Source organism: Rhinoderma darwinii, chromosome 1 (assembly GCF_050947455.1).
Source record: "Rhinoderma darwinii isolate aRhiDar2 chromosome 1, aRhiDar2.hap1, whole genome shotgun sequence".
NCBI classification, from domain to species: domain Eukaryota; kingdom Metazoa; phylum Chordata; class Amphibia; order Anura; family Rhinodermatidae; genus Rhinoderma; species Rhinoderma darwinii.
Window position 1 is genome coordinate 637,076,950 of NC_134687.1, and position 22,351 is coordinate 637,099,300.

At 44.8% G+C, this 22,351-nt stretch overlaps 1 protein-coding gene across 1 annotated transcript in view; it reads left to right on the top strand.

The window, feature by feature from the left end:
• Positions 1 to 15,501, top strand: part of LOC142666721 (uncharacterized) — a 33,870-nt gene extending 18,369 nt beyond the window's left edge. The window contains exon 7 of the mRNA XM_075846914.1: positions 14,609 to 15,501. Coding sequence (XP_075703029.1) covers positions 14,609 to 15,501 — 893 coding nt within the window. The remainder of the gene's footprint in view (positions 1 to 14,608) is intronic.
• The last annotated feature ends 6,850 nt before the right edge of the window (positions 15,502 to 22,351 follow it).

Consider the following 22,351-nt stretch of genomic DNA (forward strand, 5'->3'; position numbering starts at 1 on the left):
GTGGTGGTGTTTATTGGTCCATCAGTGCAACTTTTCAGCTCAACACAAGAGCCTTTCTCAAGCCTAGGATCTATTGATTTTGCAAAGTTGTCTAAAAATTTGGTAGCTTTAAAGGTCTTTAAGAAGGTTTCAAGATGTGTTTTTTATATTGGATTAAAAGAAAAACAGATCAATGATTATTAATTATTAGGAAGCACCTATTTTAACCAGTTGCTGACTGCCCATAGACTATAAACGTCCTGGTGGTCCACACCTATCTCTGCAAGGACGTTTGAAAACGTCCAGATTTGTCCCGTCTACGCCTCTTCCACTCCATCAGAGTTAAATATATAATTTATTTTCTTAAGAAAAATTGAAGACCTATATGTTTTGAGAAAAACAAGACCAAATAAAAATGTCGGCAAAGGAATAGCACAACAATTTGCTATTGAATTGTCACATAACTTAAACTTGAATGTGGCCACTTTATTAGGTCCATTTTTTAAAAAGGTAATTTGATTAAGACCTCATAACAAACAGCGGTACAAGTACAAAGGCAGAAAAGCCTGCATAATTGTAATGTCCATGGTGGCTGACCACGAACTCCTTCCATCCAGTCGACGCCCTTCCCTCTAGAGATGTCTGCACATACGGCCATCCTGTTCCACAGTGACCACCAGGGTGCGCTCGCGAGCTCAGTCCAGACTCAAGAAGCCAAAGCGTACGCATGTGGGAGATTTAGCTGATTGCTCCCAGAGCACCCTAGGCTATAAGAAGGTCTCAGCCCCATCCTCCCACGGCTGAGAGTTGTTGTTGTTGTATCCTAAGTTTGTCTTGCAAATGTTCGCCTAGTGTTTCCTGCTCCCAGTGTTCCCTGTTCCTGGTATCCTGATCTAGTGCCGTGTTGAGCTGTTGCCGTGCTGTGCTGTATACCACGCCTGTCCTGCTACTCCACGCCTTATGTCTACCTGCTGCCTAGTCCCAGCAAAGCCTGCCTTGCTACTGTCCAGGCTGCCACAGGTACCCTTATATGAACTATAGACTCTGACCTGCACCATGTTGGCCAGCTGCCATACCGCCAAGACAGTACGGCCCTGTGGGTCCACGAACGCTACGTGACAGTACGCTCAGGCCATGGACCCCGTGGGTCGATCCAAGACCATGACGACGTCACAAGAGATACGGGCGGATATGCTAGACCTCCGGTCTCGACAGGACCAACTTCTTTAGGCCTTGAAAATTCTCGCACGTCGGTAGGAGGCACAAGCTGCCGTTCCTCCTACTACACCTCCTGGTAGTACTGTTCCTCAGACTACACCTCCTGGCAGTGTTGATCCTTGTTTTTCTTTGCCACTTCCTGACCGCTATGATGGAGACGCAAGTACCTGTCGTGGATTTTTGAATCAGTGCCAGATCCACTTCAGCCTGTATTCTAGGGCATTTTTGTCTGATGGCGCAATGGTTGCTTTCATCATCTCTCTACTTACTGGCATGGCCCTTGCTTGGGCAAATCCTATCTGGGAGAGACAAGGAACTCCGGACATTTTGCACGGTGTTTGTGGAGCCTGGACGAGTCTCCTCTGCTGCGGCTTCCTTGCTGAACCTACGCCAAGGAGACATCTCTCTGGGTGAGTACGCCATCCACTTCCGCACCCTGGCGCGAGAACTTTTGTGGAACAATGAGGCCCTGGTGGCTACATTCTGGCATGGACTGTCTCCTAAGATTAAAGACAAACTTGCCGCTCGAGACCTGCCGTCTACCCTGGATGACCTCATCCTCCTGGCTGCCCGGATTGATAGAAGGCTCCGAGAACGGCTCCAAGAGGTTCGTCGGGAGGGAGGCTTTCCTAGTCCGGCCCCTACCTTGCAGCAACACCTGCCGTCCTCAGATGCCGATCCTCCTCAGGAGTCTGTGAGGATGGACCAATGTAAGCTATCTACAGAGGAGAGACAACGCAGACGCACTTCTGGACTCTGTCTTTATTGCGGCCTCGGAGGCCATCTTGTGTGTCTGTGTCCCCAAAGCCTAGGGTTGGTAGGAGAGAACCTTGGGTTAAGAAGGACTCCCGTCTAAGTTGTTCATACCCGTGACCATAGTGTCCGGTGAGAAAACGCATCAGGTCTCTGCGTATCTGGACTCTGTATCCGCTGCTAATTTCATTTGTAGAGACCTGGTGGACCCTCTCCAATTACCCCTCTGGAGAGACCGTTGATGGTTGCATCAGTAAATAGACTACCTCTGCCAGACCAAGTTATGGTTGTGACCAAGCCACTGAGGCTCCAAGTAGGCGCTCTCCACTCTGAAATTCTACCGTTCTATGTCCTGTCCAAGTCCGTTAACCCTGTGCTGCTGGGTCTGCTTTGGCTCCGACTACATGCTCCAGTCCTGGACTGGAACTCTGGAGAGGTTCTCCAGTGGGGCCCCGAGTGCCACAGCCGATGCCTGGTGCAGATTCGTTCGGTCCAGCCTTCTCTGCATCGATCATTGGCAGGATTGCCTGGTCATTATGCTTCATTTTCGGACGTCTTCAGCAAAAGGGAGGCGGACACACTGCCCCCACACCGGGCCTATGACTGTCCTATATGATCCCTGGTGCATCCCTTCCCTGTGGTAGGATATATCCTCTCTCCTTGCCAGAGACTCTGTCCATGTCCACCTATGTTAAGGAGAACTTGGAGAGGGGCTTCATACGGAAATCTTCCTCCCCAGCAGGAGCCAGGTTCTTCTTCATCAAGAAAAAGGATGGCTCCCTGCGTCCTTGTATTGACTAACGGGGTCTCCACCAAATCACGGTGAAGAATAAATATCTGTTGCCGCTGATCTCTGAATTATTTGATCGTATATGTAATGGCAAAAAAAATTCCAAACTAGACCTGCGTGGGGCTTACAACCTAATCCGGATTCACCAGGGTGACGAATGGAAGACTGCATTTAACACCCGTGATGGACACTATGAGTATCTACTAATGCCCTTCGGCCTGTGTAATGCTCCCGTGGTCTTCCAGGAGTTTGTTAATGACATTTTCCGTGACCTCCTCTATGTTTGTGTTGTGGTCTATCTTGATGACATCTTGATTTTTTTCTCCAGATCCTGCGACTCATCAGAGACATCTCCGTCAAGTTTTGCTGCGGTTAAGAGAGAATCGTATGTACGCTAAGTTGGAGAGGTGCGTGTTTAAAAAGGATGCTCTGCCCTTCCTCGGCTACATTGTCTGGAATAGAGGTCTCAAGATGGATCCTGAAAAGGTAAAGTCCGTTCTGCAAGGCTTGAGGGCCATACAGTGCTTTCTGGGATTTGGCAATATTTACAGACCGTTTATTCCAAACTTCTCCTCACTGTCTTCTCCTATCTCTGACCTCACTAAGAAGGGCATGAACGCCAAGGTGTGGATTCCTGAGGCAGAGTCTGCATTCAATAGCCTGAAGAGTGCCTTCACGTCAGCTTCTATCCTCCATCATCCCGACATTTCTCTACAGTTTTCGCTGGAGGTGGACGCATCCTCTGTCGGTGCTGGGGCACTCCTGTTCCAGAGAGGTTCCAAGGGCAAGTCTATGGTATGTGGATATTTCTCGAAGCTCTTCTCTTTCGCAGAACGCAACTACTCGATTGGGGATCGGGAGTTACTGGCCATCAAGTTGGCCCTGGAGGAGTGGAGACATCTACTTGAGTGCGCAGCTCATCCATCCTGATTTTTAGGGACCACAAGAACCTCACCTACCTGAATCCTCGTCAGGCCAGGTGGTCGCTGTTCTTTACCAGGTTCCAGTTTGAGCTCCTTTATCGTCCGGCCAACAAGAATGTGAGGGCTGATGCCTTGTCCAGGTCTTTCAAGACAGAGGACACCATGGAGATGCCACAGAACATTATTGATCTGTCTTGCATTGTCTCTGTGAATCCCCTGCAAGTTGGGGACATTCCTCCAGGCTGACCGAGGGAAAATCCTCCGCTGGGGACACTCCTCTAGACTGGCAGGTCACGAGGGGACCCGTAAGACCCAAGATCTGATTGCCCGTCATTTCTGGTGACCCACTCTGCCCAAGGACATTTTGGACTTTGTTTCCTCCTGCTCAGTGTGTGCAGCTACAAGGTCGCTCACTCCAGACCTGCTGGCCTGCTCCAGCCATTGCCTGTGCCCGATGCTCCCTGGCAGCATATAACTATGGACTTTATTACTGACCTGCCTCTCTCTGCTGGATGCAGTGCTGTCTCGGTGGTGGTGGTGGATTGATTCTCGAAGATGGCCCACTTCCTTCCTTCTGCTGCTCTACTGGCCAAGCTGTTCATCCAACACATCTTCCACCTGCACGGCTTACTGCAGCATATTGTGTCTGATCGGGGGGTTCAATTCACCTTGAAGTTCTGGAGAGCCCTCTGCGGACTCCTAGTTGTAAAGTTGGACTTTTCCTCGGCCTACCATCCTCAGTCCAATGGTCAGGTCGAGAGGATCAATTAGATTTTGGAGAACTACTCACGCCACTTCATCTCCAAGCAGCTTGATAACTGGGTGCAGTTGCTTCCGTGGGCTGATTTCTCATAAAACAATCACACCAGCGAGTCCACACAGAAGACACCGTTCTTCATTGTCTACGACCAACACCCACGAATTCCTCTCTCGATGCCTGATACATCCGAGGTACAAGCTGCTGACATCTTTTAGGGACTTTCTGCAGATCTAGCAGCAGACTCGATCCTCCATCCTGCTGGCGGTTGACCGCATGAAACGGAGGGAGGACACAAGGAGAAGAGAACCGCCTCAGTTTCTTCCTGGCACGAAGGTCTGGCTGTCCTCCAGGAATATTCGGCTGAGGGTGCCGTCGTACAAATTTGCTCCCAGGTTCCTCGGACCCTTCGTGATCCTTCAGCAGATCAACCCTGTCGCCTACAAGCTTCAGCTGCCTCCTACCCTCAAGAACCCCAACTCATTCCATGTCTCTCTCCTGAAACCGGTGGTTCTGAACCACTTTACCAAGACTCCTAGACCTGCGGTTGCCTCCAGCGGTCCTTCTGACACCTTCGAGGCTAAGGGGATCCCAGGCATTAAAAATTAAGAGGTAGAACCTTTTATTTAGTAGATTGGAAGGGGTTTGGTCCAGAAGAGAGGTCCTGGGAGCCAGAAGAGAATCTCAATGCTCCTACCCTCATTAAGTGGTTTCTCTCTCATTCTGGTCCCAAGGGGAGGGGGCGTAAGAGGGGGGATACTGTAACATCCGTGGTCGCTGACCACAAACTCCTTCCATCCAGTCGACACCCTTCTCTCCAGAGATCTCTGTACATATGGCCGTCCTGTTCCACAGTGACCACCAGGGTGCACTTGCGAGCTCAGTCCAGACTAAGAAGCCAGAGCGCACGCATGTGGGAGATTTATCTGATTGCTCCCAGAGCACCCTGGGCTATAAGAAGGTCTCAGCCCCTTCCTCCCACGCCTGAGCGTTGTTGTCGTATCCTAAGTTTGTCTTGCAAATGGTCCCCTAGTGCTTCCTGCTCCCAGTGTTCCCTACTCCTGTATCCTGTAACCTGTATCTTGATCTAGTGCCAGGTTGAGCTGTTGCCGTGCTGTGCTGTATACCACGCCTGTCCTGCTACTCCACGCCTGATGTCTACCTGCTGCCTAGTCCCAGCCAAGCCTGCCTTGCTACTGTCCGAGCTGCCAAAGGTACCCTATATGAACTATAGTCTCTGACCTGCACCCTGTTGGCCAGCTGCCATACCGCCAAGGCGGTACGGAACTGTGGGTCCACGAACCCTACTTGACAATAATACATAGAGGAGACAATACAATAGTACCAATGTATAAGGTCAATTATCAATTGAAACATACAAATAAAGTTTTGACACATCAATATGCATAGATATTCAAAAACAAAACTTAACAAACAGCCTTTCCTTATCACCAAAAGAATAACAAAAGATTTTGGTGAGTACCCGTGAAGGGAGCAGTGCAGTGGAGGAGTGGGGGACACAGAGATGGCAGCAGAGTTCACATCCAGATATCCTAGACAATATGATGTTAAGAGCTAGTATGAGGGTTGGCCACCGAAGAGTTCCATCCACGAGCTTCATATGTGAGTGTAAAACATGGGAGGGTAGAGTTAATCAACGCAATCCATGCGGATAACGTAGGAACCTTAGGATGCTTCCAGTGCAGGAGTATGTTTTTTTTAGCATACAATAATAGTAGTGTCATGAGAGATCTAACAGCCACAGTAGGAATAGTTTCTTCCACCAGCAATAGGAGACAAATTCTAGGGTCAAGAATACGAGGGAGCTCAAGAAATTCTAGTGTTTCAGCCCAGAAATTATTAATAATTGGACATTCCCAGAACTTATGCAGGAAGGAGCCCTCAGCTCCCCAGCAACGCGGGCAAACAGGAGTAGGTATACAACCTATTTTAAATAATTTGGAACGAGTGTAATAAATTTTGATGGAAAAATTTTACTTGAATAAGTCGGTCCCTTGTAGATATTAAAGGACCTGTCAGAGCAGATAGCATTTCTTTATGAACATCCACAGATACAGAGGAGAGGAGTCCGAGACCATCGGTCCAAGGATTTGTCAAGTTTATTGGAAGATACATTAAGCAACTGCTGATAAAATGTGGACAATGTTTTAGCCAACGTCTCCTGTATCACCCAATCCTCCAACGTGGATGTACATAGTCTGAGGTTATATCCTGCAAATTGCGACCAAAGAGCATGTCTAAGCTTAAAATAGCGGAACCTGAGATGAATCTGGTGTTTGGATCTAAGCTGAGTGAAAGTGGCAATCTTGTCATCCACCACCACCTCCTCCAAGGTCAACAACCCAAGGGCTGCCCACTCACTAGGGTGAGGGAGTCTTCTTAGCTGCGGTAAAAGCGGGTTATACCATAGTGGAGTCCTATGTGACAAGGGTTCCCCCTCTGACTTAAATAGCAGCATTGATCTCTGCCAAACCTTTAGAGTATTCTGCATTGGGACTGTAAGAGTGTATCCTGGAGGAAGGGGCGTTCCTATAAATAGATTTCACTAGGGATTTATAGGAACCAAGAAGTGAAACCTCCAGCTCAGTACAGGGGTTAAGCCTATGAGTAAAACACCACCAAACGTACACCAATTGGCTGGCAAGGAAGTAAAGATATAAATTCGGGAGAGCCAACCACCCCTCGCACAGTGGGGCATTGTAGTGTGTCCAGAGCAATTCTAGGAGATCCCCCTGACAAAAGATCGAAGATCTTTATCGATATTAGTATACAGTGATAGTGGTAGCCACACTGGAGAGTTATTAAAAATATATAAAAACCTGGGCAGGGACTTCATTTTAAAAAGATTAATTCTACCCATAGTTGTGAGAGGGAGGTGTTTCCATCTATCAAGGTCCATCTTAAGAGACTGTACCAAAGGAGTGATATTATCTGGTATAAAGCTATTATATTGGGCTTAATTAGTACACATAAATAAGTAATTTTATTCACCCACTGTAGAGGGGAAGGAAGTGCAACCCTCCCAGCTGCATCATCTATCGCCATCACCAAGGACTTTGACCAATTCACGCGAAGTCCAGAGAAGGATGCAAATAAATCAAACAAAGATAAAATTGCCCGCATAGATGGACCCGGATCATTAAGGAATAGAAGCATATCGTCAGCATAGAGAGAGACATGCCCCCCCATCCATCACAAATACCTTTATGTCAGGAGAGGCCCTTATAGCTAACGCAAGAGGCTCAATGGCTAATGCAAAGAGGAAAGGTGAGAGTTGGCAACCCTGTCTAGTCCCTCGGGCTAGTGTGAATGAGGGGGAGATGTGACAATTGGTCTTAATGCTGGCTATAGGTTGGTAGTATAATAGCTGTATCTATCGGATGAATCTGGGTCCAAACCCAAACTTATCATGTACAGACCACAGATAAGACCATTCTGCCGAGTCAAATGCCTTTTCAAGATCTAGAGGCGCAAAAATGCTGGATCCTCCCAAGCCCACAGCAGAGGACATGGTAAAGAGCCTTCGAAGGTTAACATCAGTGGCCTTCCTGGGCATAAAACCAGACTCGTCCAGATGGATAATATAAGGAATGATTTTTTGCAGACGCAGTGCTAAAATTTTGGCCAATATTTTAATATCTCAATTAAAGAGCGAGATAGGGTGGTAGGAGCCACACTCTTTTGGATCTTTACAGGGCTTGGGGAACTACTACAAGAGCCTCTCTCATGGAGGGAGGGAGGGTATCGCCGCCCATCAAGGGATTGGAAAAGTTTAAGCAAATGAGGGGAAATTAATTCATCATGTAGTTTATACCATTCTACGGGCAGACCATCCAGTCCCAGGGTTTTCCGGTTCGGAAAGGAAGCAATAGCCTCCGTAATTTCCTCTATAGTCAAATCAGCTTCAAGAATACCGACGTTGTCTCTTTCCAGAGTAGGGAACCCAATATTATCAAAGTATGCCTCTAGATACGAAGGGGTAGTGGAAACCTTAGAAGAGTATAAGTCCAGAGTAAAATTTTGCAAAGACTTCATTAATGGCCAAGGGATTTCTAACATACATCCCAGTACAGGAGGTTATTTCCAAAATAGGGTTTGGAGTAGTGTCCGCTCTAGCCAGGTAGGCCAGCAAAAGACGATTCTCGTCTCCATGCTCAAAAACCCTCTTCCGGGAATATAAATTTTTTTCTTAGTAAGTTCAGTTAACATAAGACTATATTCTCTTTGTTTCGCGGAGAAGGCAGCAAAGGCTGACGACTCTCCAGTCCTAAAATACTCTTCCTCTGCCACAGCCAACTCATCTTCCAAAACTGTACGCTGCTGAGATAGCCCCTTCCTATACAAGGATATTACCCGTATGACTACCCCTCTAATATATGCCTTGAAGGCATCCCATACCAGATTGCTATCTGCCAACCCCAGATTAGTACTCCAGAACCCTACAATTTATTTTTCCAATGTAGTCGCAATCTCAGCACAGGAGAGCCAAAGGGGACTCAATCTCCAGATCTTACGCTTTGACATTTCGGGGAACCCCAAAGTAACCATGAGGGGAGAGTGATCCGAGATTCCACGAGGGAGGTATTGCGCATCCACTACATATGCCGAGGCAGCATTACCAAATGCCAAGTCAATTCGGGAGAGGGATCTATAGCCTGGTGAGTGGCATGAATAAGCTACAGAGTTAGGATAACTAGCTCGCCAAATTTCCCATAGATTATACAGGGCAGCCTAATACGTTAAAAGGGAACAAGAACCCGGGACTCCTCCCAGTTTATCTGGAACAGAACACAGCAAGAGGTTAAAATCCCCTAGGAGCAGAAGAGGAACAGATCCAAGTTCCATTACTAGCGTCATTATATCAGTGAGTATTTGGATAGGGGCCGGAGGAGGATTATAGATATTCACTATAATAAAGGATGTAAAATGGATTTGGCAGAATAACACAATGAACTTCCCCCGTGAATCTGTCCTTACATTCGTGACATCGAATAATAGAGATTTGTGAACCAGCAAAGAGACCCTACAGGAGTAACTAGAGTAGGAGGCGTGATAACCATGCCTGACCCAAGGCTGTGTAAGAGCTTGCAGCTTGGAACCAAGTAAATGGGTCTCTTGTAAAAGAACGACCTGCGGATTGTAAGTAGAGAAGAAATTAAACACTAGAGCAAGTTTGAATTTGTCATTTAATCCTCTCACGTTCCAGGAGATAATTTTAAGATGGCGTAGCTTTTCCCTGAGTAATAATAAGGGCAATATAAATCTGGAAAGATATGGCACACTGTGGTTGAATAATGAATTTGTGTCCCCTATGGAAATCTCCAAAACAGCACTCCCATAGATTAAATCACCAGTCCACATATTCAGAGAAATTACATAAATACAAGCAGACAATTATGAAAGGCAAAAACATTTAAATCCAACCCAAACCCACCCTACCCATGCCCCCGAACTTGAGACAGGTTTCATTCCCAATTGAAGCAAGTAGCAAAAAAACAGAAACTAAACTACAAGGTATGTTGAAATGGTTAGCAAAAGGGGTCTGTTAAACATAGGGGCAACCCCCTCCCCCTAGAAAACAGCAAGAATTTTCACAAAATTAATAGACACGAGAGAACTACAGCTTGGAAGACAGAAGTATTACGGCAATATATCCAAGTCCTGGTAGATGACCTGACATCCATCATCACTGAAGAGATCAGTGAGGAAACTCCAAATCTTCACCCGAAGAGTAAAGTGAAGAACATGTTCCATGGTGTAAAACATTCTCCCTTTATTATAGTTCCTTAGAGCATAGGAAAATATGGAGCGATAGGAGCCCAATAGTGAGAGTACCTGGCGTAGATCGATAATTTGTCGCATCTCTCAGCACCCATTAGACCTGAAATCTTTGGTGAGGAGAATTGAGAGCTCAGTCAAGGAGCAAAATTAAGAACATGTTCCATGTTGCAGAACAGTTTCCCTCTGTAGTATGTCTCTGCCACATAAGGAGATACAAAACTACAGGAGTGTAGAAACCAGAGTCCATTAAAGTCCATTACGTTCTAACCAGGCAAATACGTCTTCCGATTTGTCGAGGAATATGGCGGAGCCATTGTATACCAATCTGAGTTTTGCGTGGGTATAGCAAAGAATAGAATATTTGTTTCTCCCTCAAATATTGCTCGGCCTTCGTAAACTTCTGCCTCTGTTTTTGTACTTCCAACGAATAGTCGGGAAAGACTCACACATCATGGTTGGTGTAATGTCCGTGGCTGCGGGCTGTCAGCTCCAATCCCCTCCTGACAGCCGCAGCCGCGAATAGGCAAGCGCTGGCCCTAGCCTCCCCCTCAGGAGATGCCAGCGCCCGCTTCTACTCACCTCAGCCGGATCCCGTAGGGTGCGCCCACACGCTCATGCCCGCTCTTAACCCCTTAGTGACCAGCCCATTTTAGGCCTTAATGACCAAGCTATTTTATTCGTTTTTCTATAGTCGCATTCAAAGAGCTATAACGTTCTTATTTTTTCGTCTACATAGCTGTATGAGGACTTGTTTTTTGCGGGATTAGTCGTGCTTTTTAATGGCACCATTTTTGGGTACATATCATTTTTATATTAACTTTTATTAACCTTTTTGAGGGGGATTATAAAAAAAACCTGAAATTCCGCCATTGTTCTATGCGTTTTTAAATTGACGCCGTTCACTATGCGACGTAAATAACATGTTACCTTTATTCTATGGGTCGGTACGATTACGGCGATACCACATATGTAGAGGTTTTTTTATGTTTTACGACTTTTGCACAATAAAAACACTTTTGAACTAAAATTATTTGTTTTTGCATCGTCGCTTTCCAAGAGCCGTCATTTTTTTATTTTTCCATCAATGTAGTGATTTTTTGGGCTTGTTTTCTGCGGGACAAGACGTAGTTTTGAATGGTACTGTTTTGGGGTACATGGGACTTATTGATTCATTTTTATTATGACTTTTTGGGGGGCAATGGAAAAAAATTGCAATTTTGCCATGGTTTTTTGTGTTTTTTTTTTACGGTGTTCACTTTGCGGTTTAAATTACATATTAACTTTATTAATGGAGTCATTACGGTCGCGGCGATACCACATATGTGTACTTTTTTTATTTTTTTACACTTTTACTAAATAAAACCACTTTTTATGGAAAAAAATGGTTTTTTTTATTTTTTTACTGTACTTTTTATTAATAATATTTATTTCACTTTGATAACTGATTTTATTAGTCCCACTAGGGGACTTTACTGTGAGATATTCCGATCGCTGCTATAATGCTCTGGTATACTTCGTATACCAGAGCATTATTGCCTGTCAGTGTAAATCTGACAGGCAATCTGTTAGGACGTGCCTCCGGCGCGTCCTAACAGGAATATGTCCAGGGAAGACCTGGGGGCTTTTATCAAGCCCCCAGCTGCCATGACACCCCATCGGAGACCCGCGATTTCATTCGCGGGCCGCCGATGGGTGACAGAGGGAGCGCACTCCCTCTGTAAACAAAGTTAAATGCCGCGGTCGCTATTGACGGCGGCATTTAATGGGTTAAACGGCCGCGATCGAAGTAAACTTCGATCGCGGGCGTTGGAGCAGGAGCTCAGCTGTCATCAGACAGCAGAGCCCCGGCTCCAGCCTGCACGGGAGACCCGTGCAGGACTTAGACTAGGCTGACGTGAAAAGGCGTCAGCCTAGCCTAAAGCCCATTAGTGACCGACGTAAAAAGGCGTATTAGTGGTCACTAAGGGGTTAAAGGGGCAGCGCGCGTACCGGACTTTTGATGAACTTTGACCCGTGAGTACCCTGGACTATAAGAGAGATCCAGCCCCCTGCTTCTATGCCTGAGCGTTGTTGATGTTCCCTAATTTGTCTATGTGATGGCCTAGTGTGTTTCCTGTACCTCTTCCTGTTCCTTGCATTCCATACCATCCTGGTCTAGCACTGTGCTGTGCCAAAGTCGTCTTGTGCTGTATTCCACATCTGACCTGCTCCACCTCGCCTGATGTCTACCTGCTGCCTAGTCCAAGCCGAGCCTGCCCTGCTGCTGTCTGAGCTGCCACAGGTACCTATATGAACTATAGACATTCACCTGCGCCCTGTTGGCCAGCTGCCTTACCGCCAAGGCGGTACGGCCCAGTGGGTCCACAGACCCTTCGTGACAGTCTTGAATCGACCAGCGGGGTCCATGGCCTGAGCATACTGTCACGAAGGGTCTGTGGACCCAATGGGCCGTACCGCCTTGGCAGTAAGGCAGCTGGCCAACAGGATGCAGGTGATTGTCTATAGTTTGTATAGGTACCTGTGGCAGCTCAGACAGCAGCAGGACAGGCTCGGCTTGGACAAGGCAGCAGGTAGACGTCAGGCGAGGTGGAGCAGGTCAGACGTGGAATACAACATGACACGACTTTGGCACAACACAGTGCTAGACCAGGATGGTATGGAATGCAAGGAACAGGAAACACACTAGGAGACCATCACATAGACAAATTAGGGAACATCAACAACGCTCAGGCATAGAAGCAGGGGACTGGACCCCTCTTATAGTCCAGAGTACTCACGGGTCAAAGTTCATCAAAAGTCCGGTACGCGCGCTGCCCCTTTAAGAGCGGGCATGAGCGCGCGCGCACCCTACAGGATCCAGCTGAGGTGAGTGGAAGCGGGCGCTGGTGCCTGCTGAGGAGGCTGGGGCCAGCGCTTGCCGACCCCGTGGCTGCGGTTGTCAGGAGGGGATTGGAGCTGACAGCCCGCAGCCACGGACATTACAGTTGGTATGTTTCAAAGGCTCTTGTTTCCTTACAAGTTTCAGCAATTTATCTCTGTGTTTGAAATTCAGAAACATAGCAATAAAACTACGCTGGGGTGCCCTAGGTGGAGGAGCTCTGGTCGGGATCCGATGCGCACGTTCCACACAGAACAAAGGACAAAAAGCAGTATCCCCAAATGCTGATTTGAGCCAATGTTCCAAAAACACAGCAGGGTCAGATTTTTCCACGCCTTCAGGCAGGTCAATGAAGCGGATGTTACCTCTAAGCGAGCAGTTATCCATATCATCAATTTTAGCCCGCCATGCAGACTGTTGTGTTTCTCGAGTGTCAACCCATGATCCCAGCGGATTAAGGCTAAATAGGTTTCATTCTTTTAATGTTTCCTCATAACTTAGATTTTCCATGCCCCTTATTAGCTTCGTTGCTCTTCTTTGTATTTTTTGCAACTCATTGGCATCCTTTCAATGAACTGGAGCCCAGAACTTAACTGCATATTCCAATGCTTTGTAAAGTGGTAATATTACATCCCTGTTCGATTCGGGCAAGGAAGGTCCCAAACTGTGCTTCTCGACAGCGGGAGTGCAATAGGACAGCGGCCAGGCGGATGATGGGCTCCGGGAGAGAGGATGGAGGTCGTAAAGTGTGCTACCAGCGGAGCTCGGGAAGCACCTCCTCTCCCACCGGAGTTCCGGGTGCATTCCCAGCCTGAATTCTTAGTGTAATTCTTAGTGGAATGATACAACAATGTACTGGAAACCTCTATTACAGATTCTGATTGATTACTTCACACACACTGTCTATTCCACTACATCCCAAAGATGTTCTATAAAATTGAGATCCGGTTACTGTTCAGCCATTAGGACATACAGACCTCATTGTCCTATCCGTGAATTCAGCCTGAGATGTGAGCTTTGTGTGATGACACATTATCTTGTTAAATGTAAACTGTGGCCAAGATTAGATTGTCAATAACTTTTGAGATAAGTTAAGATGTATGTCTAATGAGTATTGAAGGGCCAAATGTGTTGGCAGAGGACAGGCTTCATTGTCAGAGAAGATTTCTGCTTTTCCCAAAAAATGTTTTATCAAGTTAAGCTTTATGTATTAAAAGTGGAGGACTGGGTGTAAACCAGAATAATTGACTTTTGTCATGAATATATTTGAAACTGTTTATACAAAGCTTTTTAAGGCTGGAATCACACACATAATTTTCAAGACAGGTTTTTGAGCTAAAGCCTGGAGTGGATTCAAAAGTCATGGCTTAAACTTCTTCCTGCTTGATCCACTTCTGGATTTGGCTCAAAACACTTCATGTGTGTTTCCAGATTAATATGAATGTTGTACATCTTTCAAGTTTTGTGTTTTGAAACAAAATCACAAAATAAATTTTTAATCCCAACAGAAAATCCCACTAAGAAGTCTGAGGGAAACTTCATGGTATCGATAAATTTTAAAGTAGAAGATGAAAAGATCATGCAGCAGTCTTCAGGAGAAAACCTCATTACCCTTAATGTATATCCAGGACATCACAGTAGCGATCTATCCTGTAATTCCACTAATAATGCGGAACCTTCTACTAACCAATCACAGATTGTTACCACAAGTACAGCTCATAAAAGGGATGAAAGGTATCAATGTGGTAAACAGCTCATAAAAATCTCAGGTCTTTTTACAAACAGAAGAATTCACACAGGAAAGGAGCCATATCCATGTTCAGAATGTGGGAAACGCTTTTCATACAAATCATGTCTTGTTAGACATGAGAGAATTCACACAGGAGAGAAGCCGTATTCATGTTCAGAATGTGGGAACTGTTTTACAGTGAAATCAAGTATTGCTAGGCATAGGAGAATTCACACAGGAGAGAAGCCGTATTCATGTTCAGAATGTGGGAAATGTTTTACACAAAAATCATATCTTGTTATACATGAGAGAAGTCACACAGGAGAGAAGCCGTATTCATGTTCAGAATGTGGGAAATGTTTTACACAAAAATCAGATCTTGTTACACATGAGAGAAGTCACACAGGAGAGAAGCCGTATTCATGTTCAGAATGTGGGAAATGTTTTACAGATAAATCAAATCTTATTAGACATAAGAGAATCCACACAAGAGAGAAGCCGTGTTCATGTTCAGAATGTGGGAAATGTTTTACAGATAAATCACATCTTGTTACACATGAGAGCAGTCACACAGGAGAGAAGCCGTATTTATGTTCAGAATGTGGGAAATGTTTTACAAATAAATCACATTTTGCTGTACATGAGAGAAGTCACACAGGAGAGAAGCCATAATCATGTTCAGAATGTGGGAAATGTTTTACATATAAATCACATCTTGTTATACATAATAGAATCCACACAAGAGAGAAGCCGTATTCATGTTCAGAATGTGGGAAATGTTTTACTACTAATGGCAAACTTCGTACTCATCAGATAAGTCACACAGGGTAGAAGCCATTTTGATGTTCTGTACGTTATATACACTACCGTTCAAAAGTTTGGGGTCACCCAGACAATATTGTGTTTTCCATTAAAACTCACACTTATATTTATCAAATGAGTTGCAAAATGACTAGAAAATATAGTCAAGACATTGACAAGGTTAGGAATAATGATTTTTATTTGAAATAATAATTTTCTCCTTCAAACTTTACTTTCCTCAAAGAATGCTCCATTTGCAGCAATTACAGCATTGCAGACCTTTGGCATTCTAGCTGTTAATTTGCTGAGGTAATCGGGAGAAATTTCACCCCATGCTTCCAGAAGCCCCTCCCACAAGTTGGATTGGCTTGATGGGCACTTCTCGCGTACCATACGGTCAAGCTGCTCCCACAACAGCTCTATGGGGTTGAGATCTGGTGACTGCGCTGGCCACACCATTACAGATAGAATACCAGCTGCCTGCTTCTTCCCTAAATAGTTCTTGCATAATTTGGAGGTGTGCTTTGTCCTGTTGTAGGATTAAATTGGCTCCACTCAAGCGCTGTCGGGGGGCGGAGCTCGTCGCACAACCCGACCGAACCTACCTGAACCAGCAGGACCTTTTGCACCACGATGGGGAAAACGATCAAGGAGAAGAGCAGGGAACCCTCTGCCACCCCAAAGGCGGGGAAAACTCAAGCGGATCAGGATAAATTCCTCCGCAAACGGCTGGATAAAGCTCCTGTGGGGACTTCCAAGATGGCGCCGGACCATGCGGCTGAAGCTGACTCTGATGATGAGAGCATGGGAGATCGTTCTGATGCAGGGGGTAAGTCGGATATTGCCCCTGTATCTAGGGATTTTATAAGGAGCATTCTATACATAGCCCTGAGCCCCCTTGCTAAGGACCTTGCAGATATTAAAGCTGCTTTATGTCATATGGGGGAAAGAGTGGAGACACTTGAAACTGCACATAATGCTGTGCTTACATTTGGCTCTGCAGTACATGAATCTCTCCAGGTGCAACAAGATCACATTAACATGGCACTCTTGCAATTTGAGGATCAGGAGAATAGGAGTTGTCGCAAAAATGTCAGAATTCGGGGATTGCCCGAAAATATAGCATACGAGGCCCTGCCTAAAGTGGCCCTTGAGATCTTTGGCTCCCTGGTGGGGACGGAGGCTGCAGCAGTTATTAAAATTGAAAGGATCCACAGGGCGCTACGCGCAAAGCCACGCTTCGATGACCCCCCTAGGGACGTTATTTGTGGCATGTTAAGCTATACTGACGCTGCAGCAATTCTGAAGGCGGCTAGAGCATCCCCTGATTTCAAATATGACGGTTCCTCCATTATCTTCTTTCAAGATTTGGCAGCCTCTACGTTGGCTAAGCGCCGCACCCTAAAGCCCTTGCTGGAGGTACTGAGAATCAACAAAATGCCGTTCCGGTGGCTATTTCCGTTTGGCCTGTCTATCATGAAGAACGAGAAAAATATTGTGATCCAGAAACCGGAGGACTTGGACTCGGCTTGGGAACTGCTGGGTATAAGCCCAATCGCCACACCCTCATGGCTTAATTTATCTCAGCTCTCTGGATTTCCTACTCTACCCGCACCTGACACGTGGTCAGAGGTCCCTCACCGCCATTCTCCAGGCGGGAAAAGATCTTCGCACAAGAAGCGGGTCGCTTATCCTGCGCGCTGATGCGCTGTTTCATTTATGCAAATTACTATCTGCCGCATTTTGCACAGATGATTTCGTTATTTGAATGATCTTCTCTTTGAGTTGTAAGGCACTCCTGCTGCCTATTTTTTCAGATTGTATGTGTTACGTTTTTATGGGTCTGGTCGGGTTGTCACGATGTGGGTCAACCTCATTTTCTATTACAGATCTCCCCACTTCTTCACATTGAAGGAGTTACATTTCTCTAGACTGAACTTGTTAATGTCGTTGTGGGTTGCATCCGGGGTCTCCATAGTTGAGGGACACTGGACAGCAACTCAAACTTTGTATGGTTTCTTTTTACATTCCTCTGTCTCCAGGTTCCTCATAATACCTCTGCTTGCTCTATTGATGGCTGTATTTCTAGATATGGACTTAGGTGATGATTTTACAACATGACTACACTTAAGATAGTTTCACATAATGTGCGAGGTTTGAACGTACCGCAGAAGCGGAGCCAAGTGCTTCGTTTGTTGAGGAAGGACGCAGCGAGTATAGCCCTTTTTCAGGAGACACATTTTAAGCATGATAAAATTCCCTCACTTCCAACAGGTGAATTTGCTTTATGGTATCATAGCACCTACCACGCAGCAGCTAGAGGGGTGAGCATTGCTTTTAATAAGAGAGTACCTTTCACACTTATGGCAGAACTGAAGGATGTTGATGGCAGGTACTTATTTGTGAAGGGGAAAATAGGGGGAACTATTTATACCGTGGCCAACTTGTATGCACCAAATGCAAATCAAACTGCCGGGATAGTCCAGACTTTAAAGTTACTGAGGGATTTCGCTGAAGGGGCTCTAATGGTGGGTGGGGGTTTTAATCTCACTCTGAATCCTATGTTGGATACAACTGGCTCTCAACATGTGTCTTTTCGAAAATTATCTAGACTAAATAAGATACTGCATTCTTTACATCTGGTTGATATGTGGAGATTATATCATCCCACGGAAAAAGAATACACATATTTCTCTCCCACACATGACACATACCATAGACTCGATTATATTTTCCTTTCAAAAAAGTGTATCCCTTGGGTGCAAGTTGTAGACATTGGAAATATTGTGCTCTCGGATCATGCTCCGGTTTCTTTAGTTTTAAGATTGGCGGATACCCCAAAGGGGGATTGGAGCTGGAGGCTTAATAATACCCTGATTGCTGAGGCTTCTAATGCACATCTTGTTGAGAGCCATTTGTCTCAGTATTTTCTTCATAATGTATCTGAGTCTATATCTGCGCCTATTTTGTGGGAGGCACACAAGTCTGTTATTAGGGGTGAACTAATTTCTTTGGGTTCTCATGTGAAAAAACAAAGGACCAAAACTCTTGATTCTTTGTTTGATCAGATTTCGCGCCTTGAGGGGACACATAAAAAGACCAAGGCTTCCTCTTCCTTGAAGGAACTGTCTGCTCTCATGGATAGAGTTAAGGATGTTCTCAATGTCGGCTAAAATGCTTCAGATTCTGAAGTTTAAACAATATGCACACGGTGATAGAGGTAATAAGATGATGTCAGCCCTGATACGTAAACACCAAGGACATACTTTTATCTCGGAGATTAAGACGGCTAGCGGGAATTCGGTTACGGATACTAAGCTTATAGCAGATGCCTTCCAGTCATTTTATCAGGGCCTTTATAACATAAACAACCCGGCCAAGACAGGCTTAGGGGACGCTATAGATACTGAACTTATGAACTAATTTCTAAATTCAGTTGATCTACCAACATTGGAGGGTGAGGCCATAGAGATGCTAGTACGTCCTTTCACGGAGGCCGAATTGGAGAAAGTGCTCTCCACTATCCCTTCGGGGAAAAGCCCTGGTCCCGATGGTTTCCCGATCGGATACTATAAGTCTTTTAAATGTATTCTGCTCCCACACTTTACTGCTATGTGTAACTCCTTATTTAATGGCTGCTCCCTACCTAGACAGGCACTTGAAGCCCATATCACTATTCTACCTAAGGAAGGGAAGGATCCGACTCTTTGCGGTAGTTATAGGCCGATATCCCTGTTTAATACTGATGTTAAATGATGGGGCAAAGCACTTGCGTCTAGGCTCAGTCAGATCTTACCTGGACTGATTGGGGGTGATCAAACAGGCTTTGTAAAGCACAGACAAGGGAAAGACAACACGTGTCGAGTCATCAGATTGATCGAACTCGCCAAATCCAAGGGTGTACCCTTGGTCCTTCTCGGGACAGACGCCGAGAAGGCCTTTGACAGGGTCAGTTGGCCGCTTCTTGAAGCTACATTACGGAAGTTTGGGTTTCCTCCATTGTTTATTGAGGCCATCTTCACTCTCTATAAGTCTCCCAGTGCTAAAATCAGGGTGAATGGAACTCTCTCAAATTCCTTCAATATATGTAATGGTACAAGGCAAGGCTGCCCCCTATCGCCTTCAATATTTATACTGGTGATGGAACCCCTTTTACTGAAAATTAGGAAGGACCCCATGATAGAAGGATTGAAGGTGGGATCCTATACTCATAAAATAGCTGCATTTGCGGATGACCTCTTGGTCTTAACTACCAATCCAGCTGTCTCAATCCCCTATATCACACGGTTATTGAAATGTTTGGTACAATATCCAATTTTAAGGTTAATTTTGGGAAATCGGAAGCTCTAAATATATCTGCACCTACCACACTTATTGATCGGATTAAGGCCCACTCTCCCATTCAATGGCCAGCTACTTCTATAAAATATCTAGGCATACACCTCACCAAGGACCCTTCTAAACTATACAAATGTAACTATCTCCCGTTATTAACCTCAGTACAAAAACTTCTTCAGAGTTATAAAGTCCCTTTTCTTTCCTGGATGGGTCGCAAAAACCTGCTTAAGACCTTTATAGTACCTAAATTTCTGTACTTATTGCAGGTTCACCTATAGGAGGGCAAAAACTTTGAGGAACCTCATTGCACCCTGCAAATTACGCACTGTCCAACAGCACCCCCCTAAAACACCTCTGACTACCTACGGCTCGTTCCGTTGTGGGAAAACAAGATGCCTATGTTGTTTGAATATCAATACCAAGACATCAAAAGCTTTTTGAATTGCGGCAGCAGCTATGTGGTCTACTTACTACAATGCACATGCAACCTCCAATATGTAGGGCGCACAACCCAAACCCTTAGGGATAGGATGAATAAACATAGGTTTAATGTTAAAAATGGTTATCTGAAACATAGCGTATCCCGACATTGCGCTCTGGAACATAAATGCAATTTTGATGTCCTGACAGTCACTCCCATTGAAAGCATACCGTGTGAACTTTCTGACAGATTTACCAGACTTAAACAGAAGGAGAATTTCTGGATCTATAAGTTGGGGACCTTACATCCTAATGGGCTTAATGACATCACGGAATCTTCATTAGATTAATTCCGCCATTCTATCTCCCTTCCCATTGTCAATCTAATAATATCCCCGGCCCCAGCAACTGTATCTTAACAACTGTCTTATTTTTTAAACAATCTCCTCTTGCCATATTTTTTATTATATTTTCATTGTACTTATCATCCCATTGTCAATCTAATAATACATCTTGTTTAAATTGTATTTCAGCAACTATATTATTATTACTATACTGTTGCATTATTATTATTACCCTTGTATTATCATTGTTTTATTATTCTGTTTTCCAAACAAATTACTATCGTAATACTATATTTTATGCATACACTTATCTCTCTCTCTCTCTCTCTCAACGGAGCATTTCGATATTTTAATAGTTTAATCATTTGATATTTTAATAGCCTAGTATCTAATATTCTATTAATTGCGATGATTATGAAGCACAAATGTTTATTAATATAAAAAGATAGGTTTGCACCTACCATTCATCTCCCCTCTGTACTTTGCTCCGTGTGGTGCGGTTTGCGGTCCACCGTGCGTTTCATGGTCATGAGTTGCCATGATGGTAGTCATGACGCCCATACAACGCCATTTGTTTGTGCTTTCCATGATGCGTTCCAAGGTCCTTGTTTGTGATGGCTCCCGGAGGCGTGACGTCCCTCTATCCGATAAACAGTAAGGAGTCTTTGATATTATATGTTCCATATTTATATCATATTCATCTAATCACATACGCCATTTACCTCATTTTTTCGATGAAATTTATTAAATATTAAATATGAATTATTTTAGCTTTTTAACATGAACTGACTGTTACTTATGGGCTTCCTACCTAGCACATGATCTATGTCGGTTAGGTCATACTGCTACACATGGACCATCCATATGCCACATTGGCCTTTTTTTTTTTTTGTCCAACTTTTATTTATTTTTTTCCAACTTTATAAACAAGAGTTGTTTCTGTGACCTTTCCCCGTTTTTTGGCGTTTTTTTTACTGAATTGGCCCTATCACTGTTCACTTGTATGTGTATATATATGCATGATCTTGTACTGTATGTGTTATCTGCCTGAGGAAGACGCCAGTCCGGCGTTGAAACGCGTAGCAACCTATTCACCTTGCTTTATGCAATAAACCAACTTTTATCAACCAAGCAGCGCCTACAGTATCCCTCTTTTTTATTTTCTTTACAATTTTCATCAAGGCAACTCCTTTAGGTGTTTGTGTTTGGGGATCGGCAGCAGCTTGCACCTCTTTGCATTTACCTGCCAGTATTTGCAATTTGGAAAAGGAAGCACATATTTTGTTTCCCTGGAAAAACAAACTTCTTCTGGCGCCGTGTCCTGTTTTCTTTTATCTATCATTATGAGGGACAATGTCAAATGCCTTTGCAAAGTCCAAAAACACTATTTCCACAGTGGCCCCTCTGTCTAGGCTTCTGCTCACCTCTTCATAAAAACAAATCAGGTTGGTTTGACAACTTCTGTCCTTAGTAAAACCGTGCTGGCTGTCACTTATTATACTATTTTTTTGTCACATAATCCTGTATATATTCCCTCAATAGCCCCTCAAACATTTTCCCCACGATGGATGTTAAGCTTACTGGCATATAATTACCCGGGGAAGACCTAGAGCCCTTTT